Here is a 13,817-nt window from a genome sequence, read left to right as displayed (position 1 = left end):
TCCACAGTAAATAGAATATGCAAAAAAAAAAAAAGAAGCTCATTTAGCTTTTAAATACTTAGAACTAGTTGTTAAAGAATTAATATTGAGGGTTGATTCTGTGAGTCTCCTGATATGATGATACCATCAGATATCGGTCTGATATTAGCCAAAAAAATGGCCAGTAAAATCTGCAATATTGACATGCTGGTCAAAACTGCTTCGGTTTAAAAGTTTTTATAGATCATTGGTTAACACATCAGCCAGTTGTTCTCCTACCATTGTTGTTTAATTATTTCTCTGTTTTAGTAATATTACTTGATCAAGCCTTTTCTGACATTACTCTGTACAAAATAAGTATTATCGGTATTGGTCAATTTTCATAGCTGCAAAATTGGTATCGTATTGGAAATGAAAAGTTTGTATCAGGATTCTACCTGGTTGACACCAAGTTAGTGTTATGTAATATGAGATTTTTTTATTGTGTCTTCTGATTCGAAGTGTTTGGTGTCTTTATTGGTTATTGCCATTTAGTTTTTAGTAATATGTTTTTCTTCTGTCCATATCTTTATATATATATAAACATTTGCTTATTTATTTATTTTCTTTTTTTACAGAATGCCTCTGTCACCAGCCAGGATTTGATTAGTAGAAAGATCAAAGAATACAACATGATGAGGTATTGAAGGAACTGCATTGCCCCCTGGTGGCTACCTGAAGCAATTACTCTTTAAGTTAAAGGGATAGTTCGGTATTTTTGACATGAATCTGTATGGCATCCCGATCACCAGCGGCATGCAATCACACTGACTTACCCCTGGCAGCGTCCTGTGAGCAGAGTTATCGTCCAGTTTTGGTCAAGCCGAAAGTAGTCCTGCAGGTTTTTAGGTACAGCGAAATAAAACTTTTCTCTTCCCAAAACATTATGTGTCCAAAAGAGTGATATTTTCGCATCCCAAAAACATTGTAGTGGAAAAAGTCACACGTCGTTATTAATTGGTCCTATTTTCTCTCTGTTCGTATCAGTGCGCGCCGTCATTCAGACAGCGAGCCCAACAACAGCCATGTCTCCTTCCGCGGCGGAGGGAGACATGGCTGTTGTTGGGCTCGCTGTCTGAATGACGGCGCGCACTGATACGAACAGAGAGAAAATAGGACCAATTAATAACGACGTGTGACTTTTTCCACTACAATGTTTTTGGGATGCGAAAATATCACTCTTTTGGACACATAATGTTTTGGGAAGAGAAAAGTTTTATTTCGCTGTACCTAAAAACCTGCAGGACTACTTTCGGCTTGACCAAAACTGGACGATAACTCTGCTCACAGGACGCTGCCAGGGGTAAGTCAGTGTGAGTGCATGCCGCTGGTGATCGGGATGCCATACAGATTCATGTCAAAAATACCGAACTATCCCTTTAAACATCCAAACAAAAAACCTCTTTATTTTAATCTGTCTAACTTTTTCTGTTGCTCAGCGCTCCCAGCAGCAGATCAGAACCCTCCCCGAAATCCTCTCGCCAGTCACTCAGCATCAAGCAAGCCTTCCTGGGAGGTAAAGCAGAGGGCCGGAGCCACAGCTCCCATTCGCCCAGAACGGGAGATGAGCGAAGGGCGCTGAAAGGTAACATCGTCACAATCATTTATGGTGGTCACAACATCTTTCATCATCGGGTGGCTCATTTATTTCTTGGCTTGTTTACAGAGGATTCAAGTCCACCTCGAGACAGGGGAGCTTGGAAAATCGGCATAGCTGGGATTATGAAAAAACCATTTGAAAAAAAGCAAGCTGGCATCACTTTTGGTGTCAGGCTTGAAGATTGTCCACCTGCTCAAATTAACAGGGTGGGTTTTTTAAAATGTTTTCTTTGTTTTAATGTCGTCATGAAGCATTTATATTTTTTCTCTTTGTAAGAGAAATCCCCAAGTTATGTTCAGCTCATCAGTGTGAGCTGGGGTTTCTTTACAGCATAGTTGTTGAATCAATGGAATGATGTGGTGTTTGTTGCTGTGTAGTTTGTTCCTCTGCTGGTGGAGGTGTGCTGTAAGGTCGTTGAGGAGCGTGGACTTGAATACACGGGAATCTACCGAGTTCCTGGAAACAACGCAGCAATCTCTAGCATGCAGGAGGAACTCGACACCAAAGGCATGGGTGACATTGACATCCAGGAAGATGTGAGTAGCTGTCAAACCATTTTCACTGTAAGTGCTGCCTCCATGATTCTCCCTAACATTTAGAAATCTCTGCAGAAATGGAGGGACCTCAATGTCATCAGCAGTCTGTTAAAATCATTCTTCCGAAAACTTCCAGATCCTCTGTTTACAAATGGTAAGATTATATTTTGAAATCCAAATAGGGCAGCAGCCTTGTGTCCGTGTTTGTACTAATGTACATTTTTTTGCCCCGTTCTCAGAAAAATATGATAAATTTATTGAAGCCAGCAGGACAGAAGACTCAGTGGAGAGACTAAAGGAGCTCAAGAGGCTGGTGAGTAGATTCTGAAATGCAAGGCGTTTAATTGAATGCAATTATTAAATTCTAAGGTGCTAATAATGGTTTTGTTTTGCAGATCTATGAATTACCCACTCATCACTTTGAAACTCTGAAATTCCTTTGCGCTCACCTAAAAAGAGTTTCTGACAACTGTGAACAGAACAAGGTGTGACCTGCCGGCAACAAGTCCTGAGTTTACCAATTTCAGGAATTTGTCCAGGAATCTAATTCGTCTTTTTCTGACATTGTGTCTAGATGGAGCCTCGCAACTTGGCAATCGTATTCGGCCCGACATTGGTCAAAACGACAGAGGACAACATGACCAACATGGTCAATCACATGCCCGACCAGTGCAAGATTGTGGAGAACCTCATTCTGCAGTTCGACTGGTTCTTTATGGAAGATAGCAATGAGGACCCTGTTGTAAGTAGTGTGTGGAAAAAAATAAATAACTGAAACTTTTTACAGATGAAAACTTCCATAGATTTTGTGGTTCAACTCAAATAAAATGTTTGAGAATAGGGGTGTGCTTCCATGGCACAGTGGTTAGCACGCACAAACCCATGTACAAATTGTGGTCCTTTCTACATATCACCCCCTCATTAAACATTAAACTTTTAATAAGTTTAATGTTTGGGAATAGGAAAAGTCACTCACTAATAATTATTTGCAAAATAACGGAAAAGTTTGTATTCATCCCCAGCAGATTCAGCTCTTGACACACGTGAAACATTTGAACCTAATACATCTAGATTTTTAAATTTTTTTGTCCTTTTCAGTTTTACAAATATAGAGTAAACCTCATCAGTCAGATTAAATCAGGGGTGAGCAATTCCACTTCCTAGTTGCCAGTAACCTGCAACTTTAAGACCCATGCTTGGTCCAACACACCTGAATCAAATAGCTGAGTTACCTCCTCAGTATGCAGTCAGTTCCTCCAGAGTCCTCTCGATCATCTAGTTGCTTGATTCAGATGTGTTGAACCAAAGGCACATCTAAAAGATGCAGGATACAAAACTGGAATTGCCCACCCCTGGAATAAATCGAGTGGGGCTTTCAACATCAGCTTTCATATATGGCCACACTTTTACCAGTAGATTTAAATCAGGACTTTGACAGGAAACCAAACGTCTCCATCATAATCCAGGCTGTCTGGTTAGCTGTTTCCCCCCCCCCCAAACTCCGGGTTTTGCAGAATCTAACATATATTCCTTGTACAATTGCATTGCATTCAGGTTCATCGATCTTCTGATCTGTAACCACCTTCTCTGTCCTTGTCAAAGAAGGGCACCCCAGAACGTGATGCTGCCACTGCCATGTTTCCATTAAATGTTGGTTCAGGGTGATATGCAGTGCCTTGCAATTCATTTACAGCTATCTTGAGTTAAAGGAAGCACATTTTATTCTTATTTTTATATGTAAGCAACCGTGTAATAATATATGATTGTCCCTCTTCTTTACAAATATGTATTATTTGACTATGTTCATGCCTGCATCGTGACAAAAAGTGCTAAATGTGAGAATGCTTTCATGCAAGATTGGTCCCAATTCTATCCACTATTTAGAAAACTGCATTTGGAGTTTTTGTGTTTATTTACATGTACTGAACCCATTGTAATTAGTCTAAAATATAATTTTGTTCTTTTATTCTTCTCCTGTCTACCTTATTGATGCTTCAGACGGCCTCTGAGCAGGAAAACACAGTGCAGTCTCAACCTGTGCCCAATATTGGCCACCTGCTCACTAACATTAGCCGAGTTCCTGCCTCCCCTGGTGAAGTTTCAGGTAACTCAGAAGCTCTATTTCTTTTACCTCAACAGCCATATTCCATAATGTTATGTTATATGAGAATATGTTAAATATGGTAGATAAGTTACAAAATGCAATAAAACGTATTTTAATTGTTTTACATACTTTTAGCCAGAACAAAAACATCAGCTTTGTTTTTGTGAGTATTTTTACAGCAAGCTTTTTCAGTGGTTTTTCAGTGTGTATCATGGAGTGGCTGAATCACTGGAAAATTGCTGAGAAACCCCTTGCAGCAGAGCTTTTTTTATTATTGGTTTATTTATTTTTTTGTCTGAATTTGTTTTGTCATTATTTGTTTCTTGATTTCTTTGGTTTTGTTATTTCTGCCCAAATGTAGATTTGTCCAGTTTTTATTTCCATTAATTTCTTTGCTTTACTTTTTATTTTCCGTGCTTAAGTCCTTTTTTTTTCCTTCCCTGTGCTTTTTCTATGTTGAATGACGACTCCTTTTCTTTCAGTTCTTTTCTTCCCCTCCTCATCATCTCTCACATAATCCCGGCATGTTCTTTCCCAAAGAAAATCTTAAACCAAACAAAAACATAAACGATGGAAGTTGTAACCCTTTCTGACCTGTGCCCTTCTGTGTATAGTGTGTTCTTTCTCCTCCCTTATCCCTGTCCAGCACTCACTCATTACCCAATCTTGACACAGGCCAAGTGGGCGGCGTCTATCACTCGATGGTGTCCCTGATGGACTCTGTTTTGTCAGTGATGGACAGCTGGGACTGTAGGAAGAAGGACGAGTGTTGTGCCCAGTGTAGCTGCCTAGTCTGCAGAAACCCGCAGCTCTTTTAAATTTGGCCGAAAGGAGGAAAAAAAGATAAAGAAAGAAAGAGAAGTCGATGTTTGTCATTGTTCCTGTGCTGTGCACATCTCATATTTAAACCCTAAACTGAGGGGATACAGAGCCACGCTGCTGCACTTTCTCTGAAAGCCCTTCTGCTGTCTCTTGTTGTCTTTTAAGCTGATCCCAAGGACAAGTAGCATGGTATGGACAACCTCAGGTTCTCTTCCGGTTATGTGGCATAATCTGTCATGATGTCCGAGGGTGGGGTTCATAGGGTTAGGACGGAGCTGGATGCCCCCTCCCTTTGGCACACACAAAAACTCCACTCATACAGCCACATCCCAGCCCGATCAGAACTAACTGATGCAGAGGTGTGCAGGCTTCCAGGTTGCACATTAAACAACTGTGAGCATGTAGATGGAGGCAAATTTGTGTCTGTGTAGATTTTTTCTTTTACTTTTTTTTTCAGGTTTCAGGTGCTGCCTTTTTTTGTCTTTTATTTTCTGTGATGTAAACATTTTTTGTCTCTGTAGAATTTTTCACACCATCGACTACAGACACACACATAGCTTCTCATCTCCCTCTGTTACATAACTATTGACACCGCATCAATCACTCACTGTATTCCTACATCATAGTAAACACAGAAACAGTGTCAATCTGGTCTGTTAGTCCAGTCATTGTTTAGTGACTCTTACCTGAAATTTCAATAGTAGATGTTGGTTTTTAGAGCTCAGTGGAACTGGTCAGGAAAGTCACTGCAGAATGTCACATAGGCTACGATCACATTGAAGCCTGAAGTGACTCAAATTAGATTTTGTTTTTTCTTTTTTTGCCCATATGCGACCTGTATCTGATTTTTTTATGGCAGTCTGAACAACACAGATCAGTTTTTTTTTCCCAATGCAAACCAGAGCACTTGACTATGAGGTCCTGAATCCAATATGAATCTGATCTTTTCAAATGCGACCTGTGTCTGAACAGCCAGGTCGCATTCATCCCACCTGAACGTCATTAATTCTCAACAAAGGTCACTATTCTGCATCTTGCTACGTGGAAGCGGGAAGAAAAACATCCATGCTGGACAATAATGTGTAGAGCAGTTTATTTTTTTTTTTACCATCTTAAAAAGATTGAATATTTAAGGTTGGGAAAGATTGCTAGTTGAGTGATCACCAACCATGTACTTCCGTAAACACAGAGCACACTTGCTTGTGCTGTCAATGTGTCCTCAATAGCGCATGCTGGACACTTAAGTTGTATGAATGCAGTTCACACAGGAGATCACATTCAAGTCGCATTTATTTGGAAATGTGAACAGCAATGCAAACAAAATCGGATTTTACAAAAAAATCTGAATTGAGCATTAAGGCCTGCTATATGAACGTAGCCTTACCCCAACCTGCAACTTCTTTTTCTGTGTTCAGATTAGAGGAATACACCATCCCATCAGTGGCTATGTTGGGCTAGAATTTTGTAAGGGTTTCTGTTTGGTTGTAGTGGAAACACTTTTCATTATAAATATGCAGTGAGGTCCTATATATCGAGCATCGATTTGTCGATTAGTCTGAAATCTTCCAGTTTTGATTCCCTAAACTAGAAACCAAAAAAAGTTATTCTAAAAAAAAAAACAAACAAAGGAAAAGTAAAAATATGCAGATACGTTCTTTCATATTTTCAGACTTTCTATTGCTGCTCACGCTGTCTTAATCTAGTGAGCTTCTTTCTGTTTTCCTTCCCTTTTCAATGTCGTCTCTTTCATCATCTCTCCATATTCCTTCCTTCTGTCCTCAGAACCTCATCCCTCGTTACGTTTTTCCTTCCTTCCAATCTTTGCTTATATTTGTTCTTCCTAATGTCCTTTTTTATTCTGTTTATTTCTGTCTTTCTGCTGTTCTCTCCTTTTTGCTGTTTCTTACTCTCATACCCTTCATTCTTTCTCACACTGCCTTTCCTTCTATGACTTTATTTCTTTCTCTTTTCTTCTCTCCTCCACCTTTTCACTCTGCTCTCTTTCTTCCGTTCACTCTTCTGTCATTCTTTTTCTATCCATCCCTATAAATATCTGTATTGTATATCATGTAATATGCTGTGAAGGGCTGAGTAACATGGAAATGTTAGTCTGGAATTTAGACCTGGAAGATTAGTAGGAACCCTCATTACAGCATTTCTACCAAATTAATCTGCAGTGCAGCAATTGTGTTGCATTCAATGATCAGAATTTTTGAGTTTCAAACCCTCTAGTCACAAAGCTTAGAGAGCTTTAGGTGGAAAATTTATTTTAGGTACATGTATAGCAACAATGAAAAGTAAAGAACCGTTGATATGAACAAAGCATTTGAAGTGAATCTCAGAACGTGCTGGTGGGAGTTTTTAGTTTTGAAACATTTAATTAAAATTGCTGGTCACCTGTCAGAGTTGGTTTTGATCCCTGACCAATAGATTGGTGGCACCAATAATTTACTATGGATTTCCTTATTGTGGTTTAGGTGATCATGTGACCCTCGAGTACAAATATAAATTTAGCATGCTATGAAATAAAACGAAAGCCTTAGAAATGTCCTCACTGATTTTTAGACCCTTTTGTTTGCAGCCTTTTTTTGTTGCTCTTTTGAATCTAGGCAGGAGTTACTTTTGTTTCTTTGACCTCAAAAGTTTCTGTAAGTATTTGTTTAGAAAGGCCGATTGATCTGCTTCTTATCATTAGTTTCAGTCTAAAGTTTAGCTGCGCACTGTTTTACCTTTTGCCTTTTGTTTTTTTGTTTTTAGTGACCGGGTCCATGTTTTAATTTCAATACAGCAGGTTTCTGAGTGAGAAAAATCTGTAGCAATGAAGCCTGCCTGCTCCAGCTTACGATCACACACACCCTCACCGATCCAACACACTCAGGGCCACCTCAAATTTCTGTTAGGGAAATCTCATTGACTCACCCTCCTCTGTGACGTCTTGAGTTGGGAAAGAATGCCCTCAGCTGGTTGGTGGCTCCATGTAATGCTCTGTGACTGCCGTGTTTGTCCCCGATGTGCCGTCGTTCCATTGATACATGAGCATGAGCTGCTTTTTGTGTCCTTTACTGCCGGGTTTTCACCTCTTCTCCTTCATCTCAGGCACCTTCTGCTGCTCTGTTCACCCTTTTGCATTAACGCTGACTGTTACTTCTCTTCCTGTCTTTCTTACGGGAAATGCGTCATCCGCTTTTGTCAAGCTGCTCTCATTATATCCATTCTGTCTATTTTAGCAAAGTGTCATTTTCTAAAACTCCTCCATGTACTGATAAGTCTCTTGTTCTAATGCAGACCCAGCATGTCCTGACTCCAATAAATCCAAGGTAAGATACTTTTTAAACACCTTGTTGTTGTGCTTATTTATAGAGCAGCTTCTCATTACCTAAGATTTTTATCCAGTTAATTTTTCTTATAATCATTTAATTCAAAACGGGAAACCTGTGTATTTGAAGTGTTTCTGTTTGTTAAGTTAAATGATTAGTTTTTCAGAAAATACACTTTTCAGTGTGCTGTTTCCAAGCATGTCATTAGAAAGTTGTAACCTGACAACAGCCAGATGCATGTCTCGCTCCGCCCAGCTTCACTCGCATACATCTGGGAACCCGCTCATTGAAAGTGATTTCCCCAACCGAATTTATGGTCTGTCCAATCAGGACGCAGGTGTGTCCTGGAGTGGAGAAGCGACAGTGAGATTCCAACAACAACGGCGGCTCGCATTGAGGAAGCAAGCGTTAGCATTGATGCTGCTATTTCTTCTGTGTTGTCCAATCTATCTGATATTGTTTCATTAAAAGAACATCAGAGAACGGCTTTGAAGGCTTTTGTTGGTGGAAACGATGTTTTCGCCCTTCTCCCGACCGGATTTGGCAAGAGCTTGATCTACCAAATGGCTCCTCCTCTCACAGCGTCACGGGTTAGCTTCGGTGTGAGTGGTTGAAATAGCATGTCAAAAAAGATGACAGACAAGTGGCTTATCCAATCATATGCAAGGAGTTTTGATAAGGCCCAGCCTTCAGTAAAGGCAATTCCTATGGCGGGTTCCCAGATGTATGTGAGTGGAGCTAGGCGGAGCGAGACATGCATCTGGCTGTTGTCAGGTTAAGAAAGTTGTAAGGAAAAACTTAAAATTTTCTTAAAACAAGTATTTTGAAATAAAAAAACAACTGCATTGTCTTATTTCAAGTCCATAATATCTCATTTTATTATTTTTAAGTGTAAAAGCACTCATTGCACTGGCAAATAATCTTATTTAGCTACACAAATTAAGGGTGAATACACTTATTTTAAGAATTGTCTACTTATTTTCAGATAGTATTTGAAGTGAACAAAAAATTAGGAGTAATGATAGCAATGAGAGAGTTGGAAAGCAAAGCTGTTTGAAGAGTAGATTCCTAATGTTTAAAAGGCATAAATTTCACTGTTTTGTTGTTTGTGCGCGTCAAATAACACTTTGATTAGTCTTTAATACTGTTTTGGTTTATGTCTTCAGGGCTTGTGGATTTCAGGGAATCAGTGTAGCAAGGAAATGCTGCGCTCCTCCATCTTTGCCAACCGGAAACGCAAGAAAAATAAAGAAAAACCTCAACTTAGCAGTTCAGATGATGACCTGGATTCTGGTTTTAACAAAAAGGAGCTTGCAAAGGAGGGGCAGCAGCCTCTGTGGTCCCAGGACAGCCAGACGGAGGACGACGGCCTGACGGATGAAGCCGGGGATAAAGACAAGCACAAGAAGAGCTCAGAGGACCTGCTGGACGAACCTGTCGGGAAACAATCAGAAGCGTCTGCCTCCCTCCATTCAGAGCACATTTCTTCCAGCCTTCAGGGGCCGCCGTACGCCTCTCCTTCCAGTTCCCCAAACCTCAACTACCGCATGCCGACGACTCATCAGTCATCCCTGTCAGACCCGCCTTCCAACTACGATGACACAGTGTCGGACCTCGGTACGATGAACAGCACCAGCTCTCAGGCTTCGGTGCCCAGAGTGAGGCGCAACAAAAATGCACCTGTGGGTGCAGATGGATGTCCTGGAGGACTGGGAGCAGAGGTCTGCTCCATCACCTCAGATTACTCCACCACCTCCTCCATGACATTCCTGACCGGAGCTGAGACCAGTACGCTCAGTCCTGAAGTGCAGTCTGTGTCGGAGAGCAGAGGGGGGGAAGATGCAGATGACGAGAGGAGCGAGCTCATCAGCGAGGGGCGGGCTATGGAGACGGACAGCGAGAGCGACCTGTCGGTGTTCACCATTGGGAAAGCTGAAATGAGGGAACCTTTAGAGGCTCCCAGACTGCTCCCATCGCAGAGGCTCATTGAATGCGACACGCTGTCCAGAAAGAAAGCTAGCAAACAGAAAACTGAAAGTGAGTCCTCATTGGACGGCGCTCGTGGCGAAAAAGACCCCAACAGATTATCCCAGGTGGTGGGTTCAGCTAAAGGTCGCTCCACTGGGAGTCTTAGCTCGTCGTCGAGGAGCGAACTGGATAAAATGGAGCCAGCGTGGAAACTGAAGATCACAGATCGACTAAAGGTGCGTCTGCGAACGTCTGTGGACGACATGTTCGGCGTGGGCAGCCAGAGGAGCCGCTCCCCGGAGGGTCGCAGTAAGAAAAAGAACATCAGACGCAGGCATACCATGGGCGGGCAGAGGGACTTTGCCGAGTTGTCTGTTCTGGGGGATTGGTCACAGCCTGTCGGCGCACGCTCTGAACTGTCAGCCGTAGACCGGCTTAAACCAAAGTGCAGCTCTCAGGACTTTTCCATCGGCGACTGGATTGCCCGCGAGCGCCACCGCACCAGCAACCCAGAGGTCAGCCTGGACCTCTCAGAGCAGCTCGGGGCGACATGCAGCACGAACTCCCAGAACTCCGAGGCCTCGTCATCCTCCGAAATGGTGCGTCATCCTGTCGAGGCGTTAAACGGTGAACTCTCACAGAGTAAAAATCTGAGCCTGTCAGCCACCGCTCACCCTCATAAACTCACGAGCTCCCAGGTGGTCCATTCGCGCTTCTACCAATACCTGTGACAGGTGTGTGTGTGTGTGGGATGTATTTCTGTCTCTATATCCTCTGTCATGTGACCAATGTCGGCGAATGAGCATGTTTACAAACGGTGTCCGGAGTGTGTCTTTTACCTGGTGTGAGTGCGTTATGAAAACAGATGAATCTTTTATCTACCCCCTGAACAAGGCATGAAACAAACGTTTATAACTTTTTTTAATAAGTCAAAGTAAAGGACCTGTTGCTGATGAAATGTTGACCTGGGGAAGCGGGTTTAAGGAAGTTTAAAAGCTCTAATGTCCAGCTGAGCCTATAGGGAGGATCTGACCTAGAATAATAGGAGGTACTTGAATAAAAGTACAGATTTTAGTATTGCAGAGGAACTATTTTTGTGTTGAGAAAGTTACGTTTAAAGTCAGCGAGGCTGTCGGTAACCAAATGAAGAATGTACAGACATGCTTGCTGTAATACTGACTAAAAGCTTTACATGCTTGTTTTCATTCGAAAGTGTACATATTCTTATTTTTCTGTGTACTTGAAGTGTGTTTTTTGGTACAGCCTGTGTGCGACTGACTGCCTACAAGCTCTCTGCTGTTAACGGGGCCTTTCAGAAGGTATAAAAGTGACTGGATTTATGCAAACAGTTGATACGGTTTATCTTCATCCTGCTGTGTGGTTTAGAAAAAAAAAAAACAAGGCGGCGCCCGTCATTCCATTGATGTACGTGTTAAGTTGTGTTTTTAGACTTGATGGTTTCTTCATCTCTGAACGGAAGTGAAATAAAATGAAAAGGGTTGTTCAGGAATAGAGACGTTTAATTATAATAAGAAAGTGCCTCACATAGAAATGTAAAGGGTGCCATACTGTCTTTGTTAAACATGTTGCTGTGAATGACGCTTTATTTTTTTTAAATCGTCCACTCAGTCTTTCTGCTGGTAACGAAAAAAACAAAAAATGCAGAGCTTCCGTTCTTTAGGCATTCCACTCTGGTCTTAATGTTTTATACATCTTTATCTTGTTTTTCATCTCTTTGTTTTAACAGAACTTGAATTTTAAATATTCATCGGGAGATTTAAAAAAAACAAAAAAAAAAACAAGAGTAATTTAAATGTACATATAAATGCCATGTTTTTAGCTGCTTTACTTTGCATCTCCCATCAAATCGCAGGATCCAAGTACAGTATTGTGAAAAAACGATGATGATGGTGAGTGTTGTGGGCAGTTTGGTACTTCTCTGTGGGGAGGAGTGGATTTTTCAGGTGGATTATTTGTATGATTACAATGTTCCTCAGATTGTGAAGGATGTGCACAGATCCCTGAAACACTGGAAATAAATTTTCTCAATGGTAGAAACTCATTTGTGTTTGTGTGGTATCTTTTGTATTTCCTCTTTATAACAATTAAGATGGAAACATTTTTTATGAGGAATCCTTCTTTCCCAACTCAATCCATACTCTTCTGCTTTTGAGACTTGGGGGTAGCAGCTTCTGTAGGGAGGCCCAGACATTGCTCTCCCCAGCCACTTGGGCTAGCTCCTCCGGTGGAATCCCAAGGCGTTCCCAGGCCAGCTGAGAAACATTGTCCCTTCAGGGTGTCCTGGGTCTCTTCCCGGTGGGACGTGCCAAGAACACATAACTAAGGAAGCGTCCAGGTGGCATCCTGATGCCCGAGCCACCTCAACTGGCTCCTCTCAACATCGAAGAGCAGCAGCTCTATTCTGAGTTGGATGACTGAGCTCCTCACCCTACCTCTAAGGGAGAGCCCAGACCCTCTACGGAGAAAACTCATTTTGGCCGCTCGTATCTGGGATCTGGTGCTTCGGTCATGACCGAAAGCTTATGACCATAGATGTGGGTAGGAACGTAGATCGACCGGTAAATCGAGAGCTTTGCCTTTTGGCTTAGCTCTCTCAGCACCACAATGGACTGGTACAGTGCCCGCTTCACAGCAGACACCACACCAATCCGCCTGTCAATCTGCCACTGTATTTAAAAATTGCCTCAGATTGAGATTGAAACACAATCCTTTGGAGATTGCAGCTGCTGATCTGCTGTCAGGCATGGCGGCGGTAGCATCCTGCTGTGTTGCTCTTGTTCTCTGACAGCTAAATGGTTTAACCTTGGGCATAATTGTCTGCTCTACGCGTGGTGTTAGTGTATGAGGCTTGTGAAATAACTTAAATCACTGAACCTCAGAAAATGTCTGGACTTTGCTGAAAACAATTCAGTTCCTGAAACCTCTAATCAAGGCAAACTACATAGAAGTGATTAAATATAAAGTCTTAAATATGGCAGATTTTATGTAGTTTTTGTTTCAAAACTTTCTGTTAAGATTTTATGTTTATATCACTGTTTTACATGTGAAATGAAATGTATGTGCTGTTATAGATCAAAAGCTTCTACATTGGTAGAAATAGGTAGTTTTCATAAACCTGTAAATGCTTTATTGCTAGATCTCTCTAAGATGTCCTCAAGGTCGGATGTTTCAAAAGCTTCTCCCAACATGCAATCAGGTTGACGAAAACAAACTCCAATTATTTTATGTTTTGATCTGACCTTCTAACTTTTCTGATATTATGGTGCTATTTACCACCTTTCACCAGGAGGGCATTTTGAAAGTAGTATTTAAATATTTGTGGTGCTTTTTAGGAATGATTGTAAAGCTTGGACCTCTCAGATTAATAATCTAAGGATGTTTCACTATTCACATGTCATATGAGCCATTTCACGTTTTTTTTTCTTCAGATT

The 13,817-nt window shown here is 41.4% G+C and overlaps 1 protein-coding gene across 2 annotated transcripts in view; it reads left to right on the top strand.

The window, feature by feature from the left end:
* Positions 1 to 12,425, top strand: part of arhgap21b (Rho GTPase activating protein 21b) — a 48,150-nt gene extending 35,725 nt beyond the window's left edge. For both annotated transcript variants that reach the window (XM_038289319.1, XM_038289320.1), the window contains 11 exons: positions 597 to 658; positions 1,458 to 1,603; positions 1,685 to 1,824; positions 1,996 to 2,154; positions 2,230 to 2,308; positions 2,394 to 2,467; positions 2,550 to 2,639; positions 2,729 to 2,896; positions 4,153 to 4,258; positions 8,366 to 8,397; positions 9,564 to 12,425. In XM_038289319.1, coding sequence (XP_038145247.1) covers positions 597 to 658; positions 1,458 to 1,603; positions 1,685 to 1,824; positions 1,996 to 2,154; positions 2,230 to 2,308; positions 2,394 to 2,467; positions 2,550 to 2,639; positions 2,729 to 2,896; positions 4,153 to 4,258; positions 8,366 to 8,397; positions 9,564 to 11,096 — 2,589 coding nt within the window. In that variant the 3' untranslated portion in view covers positions 11,097 to 12,425. The remainder of the gene's footprint in view (positions 1 to 596; positions 659 to 1,457; positions 1,604 to 1,684; positions 1,825 to 1,995; positions 2,155 to 2,229; positions 2,309 to 2,393; positions 2,468 to 2,549; positions 2,640 to 2,728; positions 2,897 to 4,152; positions 4,259 to 8,365; positions 8,398 to 9,563) is intronic.
* The last annotated feature ends 1,392 nt before the right edge of the window (positions 12,426 to 13,817 follow it).

Source organism: Cyprinodon tularosa, unplaced genomic scaffold (genome assembly GCF_016077235.1).
Source record: "Cyprinodon tularosa strain WSP-4 unplaced genomic scaffold, ASM1607723v1 ctg267, whole genome shotgun sequence".
NCBI classification, from domain to species: Eukaryota; Metazoa; Chordata; class Actinopteri; order Cyprinodontiformes; family Cyprinodontidae; genus Cyprinodon; species Cyprinodon tularosa.
The sequence above is the reverse complement of the archived record's forward strand: the minus strand, read 5'-3'. Positions and strand labels throughout refer to the sequence as shown.